Below are 19,493 nucleotides of genomic sequence, written 5' to 3'. Positions count from 1 at the left end.
TATCTAGTAAACATGCCCAACAGCCATAAGTTTGCCTTAACACACTTGGACAACTAACCAGACATAGCCAAGAGATTCAACATTAGCTGTCTTCCATGCAGTAGATGGAGCTAAATCACACCACAAAAGTACACATTTAGTAAAATGGGTCAATCAGACTTGTGCCGTCCCAGACTCCATTCCGTTCGAAAAAATACTAGTGTGACAGAATACCGAGTACCATGTTAGAGTAAAAGCTTCAACACTATAATCCTCTAGGGCCCAAAAGGTGAAGGAGAGATATTAACATTAAACTTTATATTTGAGTATCACTGACAATATTAAACTGTATATCCAAAAAAAAAACATCTTAAAACATTACGTACAAAAAGCCACATAACTAAAGCATTCACATGCACGGTCCCAAAAAACTTTTCCTTGTTCTAAGACATGGTCCTACCACCCCAAAATATATATATATATATACTCCTTTTGTTCCAGGTCCTTTTTTAAACCACCACCTCCTGTTTCCCACCTTCAGCAAATGCTTCCTCATAACCAACACCACCACCAAGGAAATCCCAGTATTTCTCTAGCATATGGTCCACTGGTTGTACCCGATCCCACTTCCCAGTACAAAATATCGCGTAAGCATCAGCCGCATACCTTTCGTACAAAAAAAGAAAAAGAAAAAGGACCAGTGTCATGTTATTGGTAATGGTTGCTGATGAAATCAAACAGTAATACCCCACAGGTAAATGGTAGCTGAGCTGTCATTGGTACATGACCAGCTGGTTCAAGCCTGGGGTGTTTAACATCACCCGCCCACACTGGAATTACCGAGGGGTCTCTAATTTCCATATGCCCACACTGGAATTACCAAGGGCTCTCTAATTTCCATATGCCCACACTGGAATGACCAAGGGCTCTCTAATTTCTATGCCCTAATGGACAACGGGGCTATTCTAGTGTGGCTGTCAATGGCCTCTAGGCAAGGGCAATGGCCTCTAGGCAAGGGCACAGTCATGGCTTCCTGGGAAAAAAAAAAATGTCCTCATCAAGCATTAGTAGCTTGTTTCTGGCCCAGCCTGAACTCAGTGCCTGGGCCTGGTTTCACAGGCATGATATGAAAAGCCCAGTAACAGCCCACGTTGATAGCACCTGCAGAAACAGGGCCGGACAATAAATTCTAGGCATTGAAATGAACGACCCAACATAGTCAAGGCTGTGCCCACTGCCAGCAGCTTCCACTGACCGGATTCGATCCTCAAATCGAGAAAGCGCCTACTTACTTGCCAACGCCATGCAACTGCGTCACATGGGTCCAGAAGTCATCCAAATATTCCTTGGAGAAGCGCTGAATCATTCCAGTCCTTTTGTTTTGCAATCCTAAAGACTTGATAACCTTCTTTATGTCCTCTTCAGCAACATTCGTTGCTGTCTTGGCATCTGGAAGCAGTTTGAAGAAATCCGTCAGCACTTGTCTCACCTGCAAATACAATGTATCAATGCATCAGATGCAGGCCTGCCAGCTATCTCTCAACTTCTTCATATATGCAGTCTCTGCAAGTGTCTTAGGGATTAGAAAACAAAAACAAAAAATAAAAAAGAGTCAAGATGACAGCCTTTTTACATTCCAACCTAATTACCAGACCTCTTTACAGTCCAAACAGCAATTCAACAACACAGACACAGGAAATTTGCTTTTAACAGAAAGAAAACAAAAGCAAAATCGGACCACAATTCCAACAATAAATTTTCTCTTCTGATGGAAGAGCTATGAAATGTCGATCTCTGCACAATGCATTGAAAGATCACAAGACCAGCCAACATGCCATTCACAGTTTCACACAATTCAAAAGTAGAACATACTATGCGTTACAGAATAAGAAAAGATTGGGAAGCATGGTCAAGTCATTCTCCCATATCTGGTGTTCAATCAGAGGTCTCAAGTAGCTCTTACAATCCAGCCATGGAATTTGGATCACAGCAAGTTGGTTCTCTGAGAGTGGAGGCTGCTTGAGCAGACGTACAAGTCATTCTGCTTCAGTGCATCTTCACCCTTTGACAAGTGAAAATGCACAGAAGGACGTGTTCCCAAGACTCCAAGGTAATCAACAGGACAACACTAGCATCATTCAAGCACACTGATGGAAGGTAACCGAACATCAACTTCACAGGATTGTTCTACAGAAGTTGCTCTCGAAGACGATTACGGAGCTGGATTTTCCAAAGCTGACCAATAGCCTGGGTGGAAAGATGGTGCCCAACCAGTGTTACCGCAACGCTGTCACTACATTGCAGTTTTGTTCAAATGGACAATCATTTGAGAGTATTTTAGCAAAAACTTACAATTAGTTAGATTTAAAAAGAATTTCAATTCTAGTATTTTCACAGTAGCAAGAGGTTTAGAGTCATTTGAGCTGTTTCCCAAAGTATACAGTCAATGTTAATACAGTAAAATAAAGTTTATTTGGGGCTGAAATAGTTAGGAGCCTTGAGTCATAAGTTGCAGTAGTATTTTACTATAGCAATTTGTTTTCAGTTGTTCACACAGTCGCAACTTTTGTATATTTTTAAGCTTTGGCTTCGGCCTTTTTACAATATGTCATCGTTCAAAAAAATGCGGGAGCATTTCAAAATTGGCAAGTTGGGCTTCCGTTTAGTCATGGATATGGGCTTTCAAGAAGATGAATTTTGATATATTTTTTTAGGAGTAATGCTAGCTATTTACTTTATTACACCGACATGTGTCCTTTGCAACAGATCATTGTGATATTTCGCATGAAAGATCATTGTAAGACTAGATACCAAAAATCGGGTCCATCCAAAACTCAAGTGGGCCACACCACAGGGAACAGCAAAATAGAATGCATACCATTGAAATCCTCCATGTAGTCACCTTATAAACATGTTCGATGTCATATAAACGTCACGGTTGGCCTCTATAAGATTTTATAAGTGGACATCTCTATTCCTATGGTTGCCCCACATTTTGGATCATCATGACATTCAGGCTTACCTCCTAAAATGGGCTGCCTCAGGTGAAAGATAAACTTGGATGTCACATATACAACATGGTGAGCCCCACGGAGATTTATGTTGTTGGCACTCGGAGGACACGTGACTGTAATAAAGCTTATCGCTGGACGAATTGCGTCCAAGTAAATCACCGTAGCATGACTCTCTTTTTTTTCAAAAAATAAATATTTCCAAGTATCACTACTTGTAAGGTTGGATGCATATGTTATCTTGTGATGAAACCCAAGGTGCTAAAGGAGCTAGTTGGTACATAATTAAAAGAGGTCAACTCCCCTACAACTAATAGAATCCACTGTCTACAAGTTATTCAACCGTATATAAATAATTATTCATCAGCTGATTCCCCTGCTTGTACACCATAGCCTATATGGGCCCCATCATGTTTTGCATGTGTGCCTTCCAACTAGGGCACTTAGTGAGTGTCACCTTGATCATGGGGTGCCCCCAAAGTAGGCTTTTCCAACCTTTAGGTGGGCCAACAATGCACAACCACTAAAAAAAAAAAAAATCATGGTGGGGTCACCTTGCTAGATAGGGTGAATGCCATGCAAAAACTATGATGGGCCTCATGCACAACCATTGTAGAGGAACCAGCCTCTAACCAAAATGATGAAGACCATTTAGACTTGGGTTGAGGTAATCAAAACTTAAAGAAGGGTCAAAGGGCAACATAGGTGGGAACCTGAAAAAATATGGATCAAGGCAAGGGAATCAAATCACAATATACGCATCTCATTGTTAGCTTAGTGCATTAAAGGATATTTAAGTAAAAGGCATGCTTTAGCAAAATTTTATATGCAATTCTATTGCTTGTGAAAATAGGGAGAATAGGGAGGTAGTCCTTAAGTAACCATCAATTGGGCCTTGAAGCTTCATGTTTATTCATGCCAAAGATTCCTGAATGAACTTACCTTTACTAAGAATCAGATAAATCATATTAAAATCCAACCAGGGGCAGGTCCACAGATATAACACCTTCCTCTTCTATAAAATACTAAGCATAGATTTTAAAGGAGGGTGTCTCACATCTCATGGTGTGAGAAAAGAATAACACCTTGAGGTACTTATTATGTACATGAGGCTCAAGTTTCAGGTGGTCAAGGCATAAGCTTCACATGAGGTGTACAGCTCATGTATCAAAATGCAAAGCATAGATTTTAAGGGAGGGTGTCTCAAGTCTCATGGTGTGAGAAAAGAATAACAACTTGAGGTACTTACAACATTGTTAAATGTGACCGCATATTCGCATATGCGAATTCCCATATGCATATCGCGTATGCCATCATTGCATATGCCATTGCAGTGCATATGCGATCGCATATGCCAAATGTGCGAGGATATAAAATCGCATACAGCATATGCGATCGCGTATCTGCCAACTGTTGGCACATTATTTTATTTTATTTTTATTTTTTTTGGGCAAAAAATCAAACTTTCCTAAGTAGTGTAACTTTCTAACTATAAGTTGTGTAAGTATATTGTTAAATGTAACTTAGTGTTAGTGTAACTAAGTTGTAACTTATTGTAACTAAGTTGTAACCTATTGTAACTAAGTTGTAAATTGTAACTTGTAAGTAGTGTTAGTGTTATAATGTATAAATAATAAACATTAAGATGTAACTTCAAAATTGTATTTGTACAATAAATAGCTTATTGATTGTTTTGTTACTTAACTATATTGTTGAAGGTTGAATTTGATGTACTTCATTCATTTTTCTAACAAGTCACAAACTAACTTTATATATGTAAAATTACTATATTAGTTATCTATTGACTTGGGGAAGCTTCTCCTAAGTTCTTATATTTTTCTACATTTTTTTCAATTTTTCTCCTTATTTTTTTATTTAAACAAATAACAATAAATAAATAAATAAATTATGCTACCGCATATGCGATTGTGCGATCGCATATGCGCACAAGCATATCCGATCGCACAGAACCGCATATGCGGTTTGACAACATTGGGTACTTATTACGTACACTCAAGTTTCATGTGGTTGAGGGAAAAGCTTCACATGAGGTGAATAGCTCATGTATGTGGGCAAACAATTTCTATTTCTTTCTTTTTGGACAGTTTTACCCCTTCTCCATGCAGTTGAGAGGGGTTGGGTCTAGAGGTGGGGCATCTTGGACCCAATCCGGCAGATCCAACCCGACTCGGTACCGTTCCGAACAGAACCGATGGCTTAGATCGGCCTGATCGAGTCTGGCCACCCAAATCTGTTCGTCTTTCGGGTCGGGTGCGGATAAAAGTCTATTCGGACCGATCCGACCCGAATACCCGATCCGAATGGATCGGGCCCGAACCGAACAGACCCGACCCGGCGGGTACTATAAATAGTCGGTTTGATTTTTTACCCCAACCCTTCCCCTCTTTTCTTACCAAGTTACCCTACCCGACCCGGCCTCTGCTTTTCTTCTTCCTCTCGGACCTCTCCACTCTCCAATCTCCAAATCTTCTTCCTCTTTTCTTACCCTACCCAATCTTCTTCCTCTCCAGTCTCCTCTTCTTCTTCAGCACCCGCCGTCCGTCACTGTCCTGCCGTCTGTCGCTGTCCCGCCCAAACGAACGCACGATCCGAACCCACCAACTGCTGCAGTGTCATCCCTGTCTGCATCGAATCGAGTAGGATTGATCTGTTTTTTGTTTTCCTGATGTATTCTCTCTAATCCAGATTGTTGATTGTTTGTTTTCCTGATAAAGAAAATAAAGAAAGCATGGTTGTTGATTGTTTGTTTTCTTGTTGATCTGTTTTTTGGGGGTTTGATTTTATAGAGGTTCCGAACCATCCCACCACAGATTGGCTTCGGCCTAGATTATAAATCTCAATGTTTAGACAATCTCAACTTGGTGAGATATAGGTCAATGGTAAAACGGTTTTTGAGTGTAGAAGGTAAAAAGTACATTCTTTTTCTTCTTCTTGATGTGTGCATTTTCCAGCAATTTATCATGGGTCTGTATGGGAACTTGGATTATAAAAGAAAGTGACAATTTATTTTTATTTTTATTTCCTTTCAAAGAAAAGTTATTTTGCAATAAAAAACTTGGGAACAAAACAACAGGGAGAGGATGTGAGGGGCCGTTTGGATGCCTGTAAATGAGCCAAGTTGAAAAATCAGGCTTTTCCTTTACAGCCCAACGGCTATGAATAGAAAGAATGAAAGATCAGCTCTCCATTTACAGGACTTATAATTTTACTGTTTTTTTTTTTCACAGGAGTTACAATTTTACTGATTATCCAAATATAGATAATTATTTTTATAGCTTAAAAGATAAATAAGGTAGGTGCACTCTTAATAATAAATGAATTGGGAACATGTTTAGTAGTGGGGCCCGCTAGATGGACAAGATGATCCATGAATTGGGAACCCACATAGCACACGCTTCTTCCCTTTGCATTAAGAAATCACTTAAAAAGGAATTTTAAAAAAGAAAAAGAAAAAAGAAAACTAAGAATCATACCTGCTGTCATTTGTGTTTAAATTGCATGACAGTACTTTGTTGCTACAAATCTTTCCTTGTATGTTCTAAATCAATTGAAAATTTGTTCTTTTTCAGAAGACTGATTCCATAGTACTTATATTTTATATCAAGTGGATGTAATAAAAGAGCAATAGAGGGAATGAAACTTTATCACATCATTTTTTTTTTGTGAAAGGATCATCAGCATTCAGATGCTTATGCTGAAACCAATGCATACGTCAGGGGTTAGTTAATCAATTTATTAGAATTAGCTCTACTTGGTGCTTATGAGTAGTTAATTCAACTGTGCATGATTATACTGGAGGTGTTTATTTGCCATTGTTAAAAATCTTCGTCCTGTAAGTTTGGTCGCATTCTCTCCCCTATCATACAATTTTCATTTCACAACCACAATGGTTGCTAACCATTTTTATGCATTCATGTTAACTGTTTGTATTTGAGAGGTTTATATTTCAATAAGGCCATTGTTATCTTTCAATTTTACAATGTGATCTTCAATTTTGGCTAGTTACATGCACTACGAAACTGGATTTAGCATGTCTATGAAACATATCTCTTGGACAAATATGAGAACTTCACAGGCGGCAGTATTCTGTAACGGGTTATGTGTTGCATAGAAGCCACTCCACAAAAGATAATACTTCCCCTTGACATTAATTCCCATTTATGCTGAAATTTTGTTGCCCTTGAAGACAAGTCAACCAGAATCTCTTTTCTCAGCAATCACTTTATATACACAATGTTGTTGCTAATTTTATGCCAATTTGCTTGACTGTTTATGCTATTTTTGAATTGTAAGGACAAACTAGAATCTTTATCAATGATTAGTTTTTATCTACATTTATTATTAAGAGTGCATTTAGTGTTAACCAAAATCTCTTTTCTCATTATTGCTTTCTTTGCTTAGATTATTATTGTGACTTGTGATTGTGATTTGTAAGTTAGATAATTGGTTACCCGTTTGAGAATTTCTATGTGGTCATACATAGATATAGTGTGTTTTTGGTGGCATAAAAATCGCTCAAATTGTCCCTTTTTGGACAGTTCAAGGTTAGATGAATAGTATGCTTTCATATAACCTATTTAAATGTGCATGCCTGATCCGCAGTCCATCTCCTCGTTTCTCTCTGGATAAGTTTCTTTCGTTTTGTATCCAATGCCGAATATCTTTACATTGCTTTAGATATTTGGCATCAGAATGTAACGTAAGATCAACTTATCTGGAGAGGCACGGGGAGATGCTGCCGGATTTTCAACATGGACGTTTAAATGGAAATATGAAAGTACTACAATCTATCCAACCTTGGATGGGTAACTAATTTATGATTTAGTATAACTATATTAGCATTAGATTGCTAATGCTAATATGATTTAGTATATTTCAATTATCAGATGGAAAGTGAGGGTCTTTCCAATACCGTCCCCGACCCCTGGTGGTCAGTCAATTACATCACCGATGATCCTTGAAGATGAAGGATTAGGTCTTGAACATGAAGAAGTGCCCATCGACATCGTTGATACTAGTACCACACAGTCACATGTTGCGGGAAATACGAAAAAGAGGTCGGCGGTGTGGGAAGATTTTGAAGAAGTAACCCTGTAGAACGGCCAAGTGAAGATACAATACAAGCACTGCAAGAGTCAGTACACTAAGCAAGCAGATAGTTCAACCACAACGTTGAAGAAACATCTAGGAATGTGTTTTTAAAAAGTGAGAAGCGCATCAAGGCAACAAACACTTTCATTTTCGCAATCTGCAGGGGATCCGTCAGTGTCCATCTACAAGTATGACAAAGAGTCGGTGAATGAGTGGACGACCAAGTTAATTATTTCAGATGGTAGAGTCCTGCTTTTGTTAGACTAGCCAAATGCCTTAACCCCAAATACGAGAAGGTCTCTCGTACAACAATCAGGAGGGTGTGTATGAAGATGTATGAAGGCGAAAAGGTCAAGTTAAAAGGAGAGTTGGCCACAATTTCCCGAATTAGCCTGACATCAAATTTGTGGATGGCATCTAATCAACGAAATGGATATGTCCTTAACTGCTCACTACGTTGATGCCGAATTGAGGCTTTGCAAGAGAATAATAACCTTCCGTTATCTTGCGCCTCCTCATAGTGGTTTGATGATTTCAGACTACATACACAGATGTATAATGGAGTGGGGAATTGAGAAGAAGATCTCGACAATTACACTAGGTAATGCCTCTGTAAATGATAGCGTGATAATGAATTTGCGCAACCAGTTTAAGGTCACCAGTGACCTGTATTTTGGTGAAAAGATATTTCATGTTAGGTGTTGTGCCCACATCCTAAACTTGATTGTACAAGAAGGCCTTAAAACAATCGATCCCACGATCGAAAACATAAGAGAGTATGAAGTACATACAAGGGTCCCCTTCACGATTACATGCATGGAATGAGATCGTGAAGTAGTTGAATTTGTCAACTCAAAGAACGATGAAGTTGGACGTCACGACACGTTGGAATTCAACGATAGATTTAAGACATGCCTTCTTTCACTATGCAGAGCGTGATAGTGCGTATGTTTGGCTGCCTTTTGAAGCTGATTGGTCAAGAGCTGAATCAATTCGTAAGTTCCTTTCTGTTTTTTTACAACAGCACGAAGAATTTTTCAAATTGCAAGTATCCAACAGCAAATATATTTTTGCCCAAACTTTGGATGGTAAAAGATGTCTTGCGCAAAAGCAATAATGGACAAGACATTTTACACATCATGACCATGGGTATGCGGGTAAAGTTTGATCAGTATTGGTCTGTGTAGTCTGGTAATGGGTGTTGCGGTCGTTCTTGATCCCCGATACAAGATGATTATGATTGGCTTCATATGTAATAAGTTGTATGGTGTGATGGGTGTTGCTGAGGCCAAAAAGATTTCTGATGCAGCCAGTAAATAGTAAAATTTGTATGCGTGTGCTACAAAAGAACAATCTCCTCGTGTGGGTTCTAGTTCTGTTGTTAATGAATCGCAAGAAGACACGACAAATGATTTTATGTCTTACTATGCATAGCTGAAAAGGACTCAAGTACAGATAGCTAGATCAGAACTTGAAGACTATTTAAACGAGGATCTTCTAGTTCTAAACAAAGTCGATGATTTTGATATTTTGGAGTGGTGGAGGACGAGATCTGGTATGTTACAGTACCCTGTGCTCTCCTTAATGGCACGTGACATATTATCCATTCCAATTTCAACTATGGCTTCAAAATCCGCTTTTAGTATGGGGAGTAGGGTCATAAGCAAGTATAGAAGCTCACTTACACCTAAATCAATTGAAGCGCTCATTCGTACTCAGGATTGGCTGCGTCCGATGTAGGGAAAGAGACCTTTATTGATGAGGAGTTCGATGAAGAGGAGAGTAACAAGATTGATGAAACAATACCTAGAACTGCAATATAATTTTGATGCATTCTAATTTTGTTATATCATGTTATTTGTAATTTTGTTAAAACAATTACATTGAAGTTTTATGGTTATGTCTTATGGGTAGATAAATATTTCACTTCTTTTGTTAGTACTATTCAATTAAATAATGCTGTTTAAATCTCTTATTATATTGTTGGGTAATTGCGTTCATTCATAATGTTAAATTTATTTTTTTTGTCCTAAGCTAACCAGATATACACTAAATATGTCATCGGAAGATGATACAACGGCGAATATTTGGGATTATGGAGTCCAAACCTACTCCCAGGATGGAAAGATAAAGTTGAAATGTAAGTTGTGTGGAAAACAGCTTGTCAACAAAACAAATCGACTCAAATTACATTTGGCTTGTCGAGGAGGAGATGCAGCACTATATAGCAAAGCTTCTCAGGAGGTCCGAGATTTTATTTAGAGTCATTCTCGATTCTAATACAAAGACTTCTCATACCCCTCACCCTGCAACCACAACCAATACAACTAACCCAAGAATATATAGAAATAGGCCTATTAAAAATGAAGAAAGGTTTAGCAGAGGAACTACAACTGCCTTTGACTCTAGTTTCAGGCCTTCCACAACCACAATTAGTAAAGAAGAAGAACAAAAAAGAATTTTAAAGGAGCAAGAAAAACGGGATTATAAAAAAGCCGTCAAAGAAAGCTTGCAATAGGCATACAAATCAAGAAATACCAGACAACAACATCCACCTCCGAGACAACATGATGCTAAAGCAAGCACAAGTAAACCATCAAAGTTTATTAAAAGCCTAGCAGCATTTTATATGCGGTTAGGAATCCCGTACAAATCGGATCATAAAAAGCATCTGAAAAAACTTCTTGCATCTGTGAATAAGGATGATGGAAGGGGATCCCCACCATCCAATTCAACAGAGGTGAACGACCATTTTTTGGACACATCCAGCTCGGAGTCGCCCAAGAGTTCTCTTGCAATTGAATCAGTAAAAAGAGAACCGAGGGATGAATCTAGCGACGAAGGTGGAGGTGGAGGAGGGGTTACTATTACGGACAAGGTTCATTTAGTTACATGCCACAAAGGCATTGATTATATAAAGGGTATTGAATGTATGAAAGTTTTATGTAATCTATATGTCAGTATGTGCATGTTAGGTTTTTTTATTTTTGATTTTAGACATGATGTTGGACATTGTTTATTTACTTTCGAAGTGAAGAATGTTCTTTCATTTAGATGTTACTTTACTTTTTTGGCCTGATCTTTTTCTTTTTCTTTCTTTATTATTCTTTAAATTTTAGCTTAAAGTGTGTTTGGTACCAAATTAATAAAAATCTGCACCAAATTAGACTGATTAGTCATGAAATGTCATAGTATTTGCCGCAGCCATACAATTTTTTATCCATACAACTTCTTAACAGCTTGGTTGCACTAAACATCATGTCTAATGTGGCACAATATATCATGATATTTTCATGAAATAATGGTGCAATCTAACACATTGTCTTCTCTTTCAAATTTGAAGCACTCATTCTAGAGTTTTCTTGTTAACCAGGGTCCACCATCTCCATGTGCTAAGGTGTGGGAATTTGCTCATTGGACTGTAAAGGTGCTTCCATGAATGATGTCTTCATAATGATGTCCACCATCTCTTTTTTTTGTATTTCAGCAATTTTCATTCATTTGTTGTATTTTGAAGGTTTGCAAGTTCTATGTGTTTTTAAACTCTGTTTTCTCTTTACTGATCTCTTAAGAGTGTTATTTGATATGTAAATTAGGTTTCAAAGAGATATTTAAGCTTGGGGAAACATATCAGGTATCAGATATGCATAGGTTCCTTACACATGAGTATAGAATATAGATATGTGGTTAGGCGTTTGAGTTTGTAATTATCACTGAAAACTGTCTCTGGACTCTAGGTTTGGGTTTTATGCTTGATACAAATACTAAGATTGCATTTGGTTGCAAAATTGAACTAAAGTTAGTCTAATGAGGTGACAATCACTAAACCTTAACATTTGTTTATTAAAAAAAAAAAATTGTAATTACATCATTGGGATGGAGTTGAAAGCGATGTAGCTACAGTTGGGCCCTACCTGTTATAAATGCTTGGAAGCGTCACTAGTTTTCTTTGTTAAACGTTCTTATGTTTGATGAAAATGAATGCTTGACAGTCCAATTCACTCGTGCATCCAAATGCAGCCTGCCTGATTAGTAATTACAGTCCAAATATGGTAAGAGAGAACTCTCCTTCATCCAATAGTGGTTCAATTGCATTCCCTGCAAACACTTCCCTGCATTTGTAATATTGTGATGTGTGTCTGGTTAATCTTGATCTAATCCCTAGTTTGTAGTATACTTTGGTTTGCTTGCATTAATTCAATCAATCAGCCAAACATCTGCATCTTCATTACCACTGTATATAATGTGATACTTTGGTCTGCTTGCATTATAAAAACTACAGCGTTGTCTAGCGCGCCCCCCCCCCCCCCCCCAAAAAAAAAGATCGACTGATCAGGCAAGTGGAACACACGCCCTTTGTTTTATTTTTATCCTAATCATCCAAATGTTTTATTAAGGTAAGATTAGTCAAATGGCTTGATTAATATATTCACAGCGTGTCCCACTTGATGAACTGGATCTTTCATAAGCCAATACATAGGACTTCTAACCATGAGATGATGGAAAGATTTGTACAACCCATGCATGACCTTGGTTATTGTCATTGGGAAAAATGAGTTTGGGATGATTTTCAGACATCATCCAAACAGGCCCTCAAATTTTACTGCTACCTCTTCATTCAGATCATATCAAGGAGATACCTGGCAGAACTTACACCAACAAGTAGCAAATTTACTCATATATGTTTGCTATTGAACTTCTGTTTTTCAAATGAATATTCTGAACAAAATGGCACCATGCCTCAGCACCACAGCCCCACCACTCCTTATCGACGACAAAGAAGGAACCAACAATTATCAACCTCCAAATCAACTACTAACAGTTGCATTTTTATTTTTATTTTTCCTTATTTAATGGTCCTGAATATCTTTTGTTAACTTGAGAGCTTGTTGAAAGTAGGCTAGTATTAACTAGAGATGAGGATTTCTCCTCCATGCACACATTTTCCTTTGGTTCCCTGGAATCTAAAATGAAGTCATGAATGTGTTTCTGGGAAATGGATTTCCAGTGAAAGAGATTCTGCCTATGGTGTTTAGGTATTGGTAGAACTATTCTCAAGAATGGAGTAGTTGTTTTTGAATACTAGGAGTTGTTAGGAGAAGAGAGGCATTTTATCCTCTTAACAAATATGACTATAATAAGGGAATCCATTTCCCAATATCTAACCTTTAATAGTTCTCTTGGGAATACATTTCTCACTTTGTTAGGACCCAAACACAAACATCAGCCTCTTGCTGATGGAATCTCTTTTCCAGAGGCTGGATTCCCAGGAGAAAAAGCACCCCACAGAACAGAAGTTACAAATAAATTGCCTAAATACATAAGACAACCTTGAAACTAAAAATATATTTATAAGGTGGAGCATAGAATGCACATGTTTAATCCTAACCAAGCTATGCCCAAATCATCATCAGCCAACCTGCTAACAAGTAACAGAGTGCAACATGGGCAAGTACCTGGCAGCTACAGCTTTACAAAAGGAAAAAAACTGATCCGAACCTGGGCCAACCCGATCCGACTCGGTTTTCCTGACCGAGTCGGACTCGGATCAGTCCAGGTCAGCATGGACTAGGATCGGATCGAGTCAAAGGACCCGGACTCGGTCCCGGATCGGACAGAGTTCGGGTCAGGCCATGCAGAACTCGGACCAGGTCGAGTTGGGCCCAATCCGATTCGACTCGGTCCGATGCCCAGCTCTAGTTGGGTCAGCCACAGGTGATATCCACTCATGCTGCTTCCAAACTCCCAACAATCTGCTCCATATAGCAAAGCAGAGTCTAGAATCCAAATGAATTTCCCCTTCAGTTGTATTGGCAATGAGACAATGGCAGAGCACTCTTAAAGGCACATCCATGTTTCAACCTCCCAGTTCCAATTTTTCTGCAACTCTCGTCTTGTCAGCTGATGTTAGTAAGCTGTATGGACAGGGTCCCACCTCCAGTCATGAGTTTAAGGGTTTGGTGACTAATGATTTATAAAGATTAATCACGGTTTTTAACTGTGATTGGATGTCATTTGAGGAATGAAGCCTCAGACCTCTCTTAGAGAAAAATCACAGAGAGTTTCATTGAATAGAAGGCCCCCTAGAAATGGGGAAATTTTCTGAACCTATGGAACAAATTTCATGAAAAACCAGATATGTTTTGATGGAATTTCTACAGTTTCCCCAATTTTGTTTCTATCAACCTTACCTCTTTTTTTCTAACAGAGTTGTTTCCTTTTTAAGGCATAAACAACTGGTATTAAATCTGAAGTATGATTGCAGTTGAATGAGGATTTTTTCTTCTTGGTTGAGTTGTATGGACTATTGTCCTATATGTACAGCTATCCAACTGTTGCGTAATTGTTGGCTGGCAAGAAGTCCTCGTGTACTGTGGCATTTTGTCCCCCCTGAAATCAAGCATGTGGTCATACCTGACCATCCAAGTCATGGTCTAAAAAGTGATGTGACATCAGCATCAAACTGTGTGAACCACTGACAGTCATCCTGATTATACTTCGTTTGACATGTATACTTTGCCTATAGGATAGTCAGCACTCTCTTATGAGCTATGCTTCTGGGCTACACTGCAACAGCTATAGTCCCTTGGTTTGAAGGGTCTGAATTGACATACATGTATGCATAAATTTCAATGTAAGCCAGTATTGTCTCTGTCATCCATGAGAGTATCTTAAGTTGCCTTTTGTGTTCGTTTTGTACCAAAATCAAACCAACTGTGTGGTTCCTAGTAAGTGGTTTTGCATCCACCAAACAAGGACATCTCATTCAATGTTCCATACACCTTACCTTCCACAGTAAGGGGTGAAAGGGTGACAGCAGATCTAGACCACCAATCCAGTGGTCTATATTATGGATAGACCACATCTCAAAAGTCAAAACTACTTCCAAGTGCACAGTCTAGGCATCGCATCCCCAGCTCCCCACTAAATAACCAGTCACATACCAATCCAACCACAGTGGTTCGAAAATTGGGCCATCAAGTTGGGCAAAGTAGATGACTGGTACCAAGCCAACAATGCCCAGCCACATACAGAGAACCAGTTAGGGTGAATAGAAGATTCAGCAGAGAAGAATCTGCTGAATCATCGACAGTAATCATGGCATGTCTAACCTCTTTCACAACCTCTATCATCATACTACCAACTTCGTGTGCATGATCAATTATTGGCTATACCCAAGGGTGGAACTTGCTTTGATACCAAAGTTGATACAGGAACGTTAAACCAGCACAAATATCAGAAGAAAATTTTCTTGCTCCAACACTCAAGAGAGCAAAAAGCAATGAGGTACAATCAACAACATGCTTAGTTTGATAGAAAATTCTTAAAATATATACAATAAAATGATATCCACATGCCTTCAACTATTTTTGAAAGACTTATTTGCCTGCATCCATAATTTTTCATGGTATTGAAACCTAATATAATCCTAAACCATTCATAATTTCTAACCTAACCATCTATTTAAATTCAACGAAATAGCCTTTTTTTAACCAATACTATTGACTTGTTCCACTTATTTGGGGTCTGTTTTATCTCATATTCATCATTATCATAATCATCAAGCCTTATCCCAACTAATAGGGATCAACTAGCATTACTAATCTTGATTGCTTGCCAGAAAATTTCAACAACCTAATGCTTAACTGGCATCAACACTCTACCCAAGAACAGGGCTGTCTGTCTCATCATTACCAAAAAACTTGCAATAAAGTATTTATGATATAATTACCCCTAAATCCCATCACAGCAACACAAATTATAGCCAATCAATCATAAATAACTCAATTAATGTGAAAGTCACATGATCCTGTGCTCATTTGAAAGATAACTGGATTCAAACTAACTTCATGTAATTCAGACTGTATTAAGCACCTGAAAAGTGCCACATTAGAAAAAAAAATGTTGCAAAAGAATGAGAGAGTAATTGTCTGAATAATAGAGTAAGTTTACAGCTACTTTTGCTATTTGACACCATTCTCTTTACAATAAAATTAAACAATGATATTTTTTATATTAAACAAAGAGTAGAGTTTAATAAATAAGAATATAGATTTGTTAACACATGAAGGTATTTTTTTCTCATGTGACCAACTTTTGAACTGCACAAACGACTTGAACCCATTATCATTCACAACGAGGAACTGGTTCTATGTTCAGAATGTTGGGCAACCATATAAGTTTTGCACTGAACATGAAGTTTACAACGCAAGAGACAGGCCAACGGAAGCTACAAAAGAAGCCTGTCATAAAATGATGATTCAACATGAGATAATTGGTACTAAATGAACTTTTCGTAAAGTCACCATCATTCTAGTGCAAAAGAATAGAAGATCTCATTCAACAATTCATATTCAATCTACACTAACAAATTCACTTATGAGATTTTTGCATTTTAGTTATGACAGCAAAGCAAATGTGTAGAAGGTATGAACCAAACATCAATAATACTAGTTTCTACCTATGATGGGTCATAGCTCAATCAAACAATCCTGGTGATTTTCAGGGGGGGAATGGTTGCCTACATTTTTTTTTTAAAGTAGATAAAAGTCTCACTCATTTGAATGTCCATTAATATTTCTTTAAAAATCCCCCAACAAAAAGGGCTAGGATTGTCCAATTGATAGAATTATGGGATATGATCCATCCAATGCTGATCAACATTTGAGATATCATATAAGCCTGATGTGTGAACCAAGAGCAACAATAACAACAAGTAATGAAAAATATAGATTATAGTCTGAACGAAAAAAGAAGAGTGTGTAAGAGAGAATTTAGCATAATTGTGAATTTGCTAAAAAGGTGGAAAAGGCTCTGCTCGCAAAACGTTAGGGCTATTCCTTCCAAGAGTATACGGATTCTTAAAATTCGATCTAGATGTTTTTTAAAAGTAAATAATTTAAAATTTTTAAAATTAAAATTAAAAAGGCATTTGCGTTATGTCGAAGGAAAAGGAAATAAGGATAGACCTGATTGCCAGTGGTGCAATTCAAAAGCATGCAAATGACCAAAACACGCCAAGGATCATGAGCATGGTCCTCTTGGAGGAGAGAGTGAATAGAGCGGGGAGGTTCCCATGTTATGTCATCAGCACTCTTCCTCATATATGCAACATCACGCTTCTGCTGGGCAGTCAGGACAACACTCTTCCTCCCACTCGAACTCTTTTTCTTCTTTGATGGATTGACAACTTCCTCTTCATCGTTTTTCTTGCAGATTGTTCTCTTCCTCTTCAATGGATGGTGACCTTCAGGAAGATGACGGCATACATTCTTCCCTTGTTGTCTAGCCATAGAGGGGGTAAAAAGGTGACTTCCATGGAAAAACCTTCGTGATACAGTCGCATCTTCCGTTCCTTGTTGACAAGGAGCAGGAACCAGATTGATTGTCTTGCGGAAAATGGAACGGACGAGGTTAGTGGTGCTAGGGTTGTAACGAAACTTTTCAAGGAGGGATGCGAATGCAATGACCGATTCCTTTTCCTTAACCTCATCAGGTTTCTTAAAGTAAGGAGAGGTTACCTTCTTCGTCTGCTTCTTAGGAGAGGGTTTTTCAAAGTGACGGAAGGTAACCCTTTCTGCTGGATTGGAGGGTTTATCGAAATAGGGAGAGGTAACTCTCTCCCTCTCACTCTCATGCTTTCCACCTCTCATTCTCTTTTTTTTTTTTTTGTTTTCTTTCTGTTTTTTTTACCTTCGCTCTCTACTTCCTTTCATCCCCTGTCTTCTTTCTTTGTTTAGGGTTTTATATATAAAAAGATTTTTTATTTTTATTTTTTTTTCTTTTGCCGCCACGTCGATTCGGTTCCCGCCCCATCATCTCATCATAATCAATGCATGAGCCGTTGTAAATACAGAAGATCCACTCACTTTGATCTTCCCGAATCTCAAAATCTACCGGTAAGCGGATGGAAGAACGGCCCACCGAACTATTAATAACTTTAGGACGCGGAAGTTCATGCGCTGGAAATTTAGGTGGGCCACCGTTACGTTGGTGAGAAATCAATCCCGTCCATCCGCTTTTTGAGCTAATTTTAGGGCATGGAGCCAAAATGAGCCGGATTCAGGACATAAGTGAGCCCAAAACGCAAGGATCGAACGTCCACGTTTGAAATATTCACGGAAGTTTTGAAGCAGTATAATATTTGTGTTTTCAGTTCATCTCACTGAGAAGGACGTTATGAACGGTGTGGATGGACGCGAATTGCGTCGTACCCCTGCTTGTCTCCAACTGGGAGTGAGCAGGAGCTTTGAGTGGCCACCCTGATGTATGGGTCTTATCCACACCGTTCATCCATTTTTTTGAATCATTTTAGTATGGAAGTGCTGAAATGTGGCAGATCCAAGGCTCAAGTGGGCCACACCATAGGAAGCAGCGGCGATGATGATTCTCACCATTGAAACTTACATTGACATGGATGAAGAGAAAACGCAGATATCAGCTCCACGTAGAACTTTCGTCGTCACTGGGAAGTTTTCAACTAAGAGTTTAATCCCCGTTGTGTAGCCCACTTGAGCCTTGGATCCGCCTCATTTTTGGGACTATAACTTAAAATGACGGGACAAAATGGATGGACGGTGTGGATAATACCCATAAATCATGGTGATCTCTCAAAGCTCCTGCTCTTTCCCAGCCAGAGATGGGCGGGGCTATCACGCAATCTACGTAGGTTAAGAATGGCATGTAAGCATCAACGTCGACCAAGGAGGTTTCAACGGTAGGTATTCCCTACCCACCTTTTCAGTCCACTTGAGTCTTGGTTCAGCTCACTTTTGGCCTCAAGTCTTAAAATGAACTCTCAAAATGGTTGGTCGGGTAGATTTGTCGGTGGCCCCCCTTAAGTCTCGAGCACATGAATTTCACGTGTAAGGCTTCTGCATGAAATCCAAGTGCATAGTAGCTTTATTATCTTGGGGTCAGTTTGGGTGTTTGGGCGGTGGGATTAGAAGGGATTAGGTGGGATGGGATCCATCTGGTCCTGTGCCAATTTCACTCCATGCTTGGGAAGAATGGAAAAGCTTGGAATTACATTAAATAGAATTGCATTGGTCCCATGCCAATTTCACTCAATGTTAGCAAGTTGTTGTAGGTCCCACTATGATGTGTGGGCTATATCTACACCGTCCACTCATTTATCAAGATTATTTTAGAGCGTGGGCCAAAAAATTAGGTAAATCTACCGCTCAAGTGGACCCCACCATAGAAAGCAATAGGGATTGAATACTTACCGTTGAAAACTTCTTTGGGGCACATAAGTTTTGGATCTACCTCATTTTTAGGCCCATGCCATAAAATGAGGTTATAAAACAAATGAACAATTTGAATATAACACGTGTTATTCTCAGTAATTTCAAATGATAGTGGGTATATCCATTCAACGTATTACCGTAT

The 19,493-nt window shown here is 38.6% G+C and overlaps 1 protein-coding gene across 1 annotated transcript; it reads right to left on the bottom strand.

Moving 5' to 3' along the window:
• Positions 1 to 253: 253 nt before the first annotated feature.
• Positions 254 to 17,792, bottom strand: LOC131223927 (uncharacterized). Its single transcript, XM_058219517.1, has 3 exons — positions 17,072 to 17,792; positions 1,272 to 1,468; positions 254 to 645 (listed from the first exon to the last, which is right to left on the bottom strand). The coding sequence occupies exons 1-3, from the start codon at positions 17,753 to 17,755 to the stop codon at positions 489 to 491; spliced, it is 1,038 nt and encodes a 345-aa protein (XP_058075500.1). The 5' UTR covers positions 17,756 to 17,792; the 3' UTR covers positions 254 to 488.
• Positions 17,793 to 19,493: the final 1,701 nt, after the last annotated feature.

The sequence above is a fragment of the Magnolia sinica genome, chromosome 13 (assembly GCF_029962835.1).
Source record: "Magnolia sinica isolate HGM2019 chromosome 13, MsV1, whole genome shotgun sequence".
Taxonomy (NCBI): domain Eukaryota; kingdom Viridiplantae; phylum Streptophyta; class Magnoliopsida; order Magnoliales; family Magnoliaceae; genus Magnolia; species Magnolia sinica.
Note: the sequence above shows the minus strand (reverse complement) of the source record. Positions and strands in the feature narration are given on the sequence as shown.

What these genes read in the sequence shown, in the direction of transcription:
- LOC131223927 (XM_058219517.1), bottom strand. Translation starts at nt 17,755, where the DNA reads ATGAGAGGTGGAAAGCATGAGAGTGAGAGGGAGAGAGTTACCTCTCCC. An exon ending in ATTGCACCACTGGCAATCAG is followed by an intron (nt 1,469 to 17,071) that starts GTCTATCCTTAT and finishes TTGTATTTGCAG; the next exon opens with GTGAGACAAGTGCTGACGGA. An exon ending in CAGTTGCATGGCGTTGGCAA is followed by an intron (nt 646 to 1,271) that starts GTAAGTAGGCGC and finishes TTTGTACGAAAG; the next exon opens with GTATGCGGCTGATGCTTACG.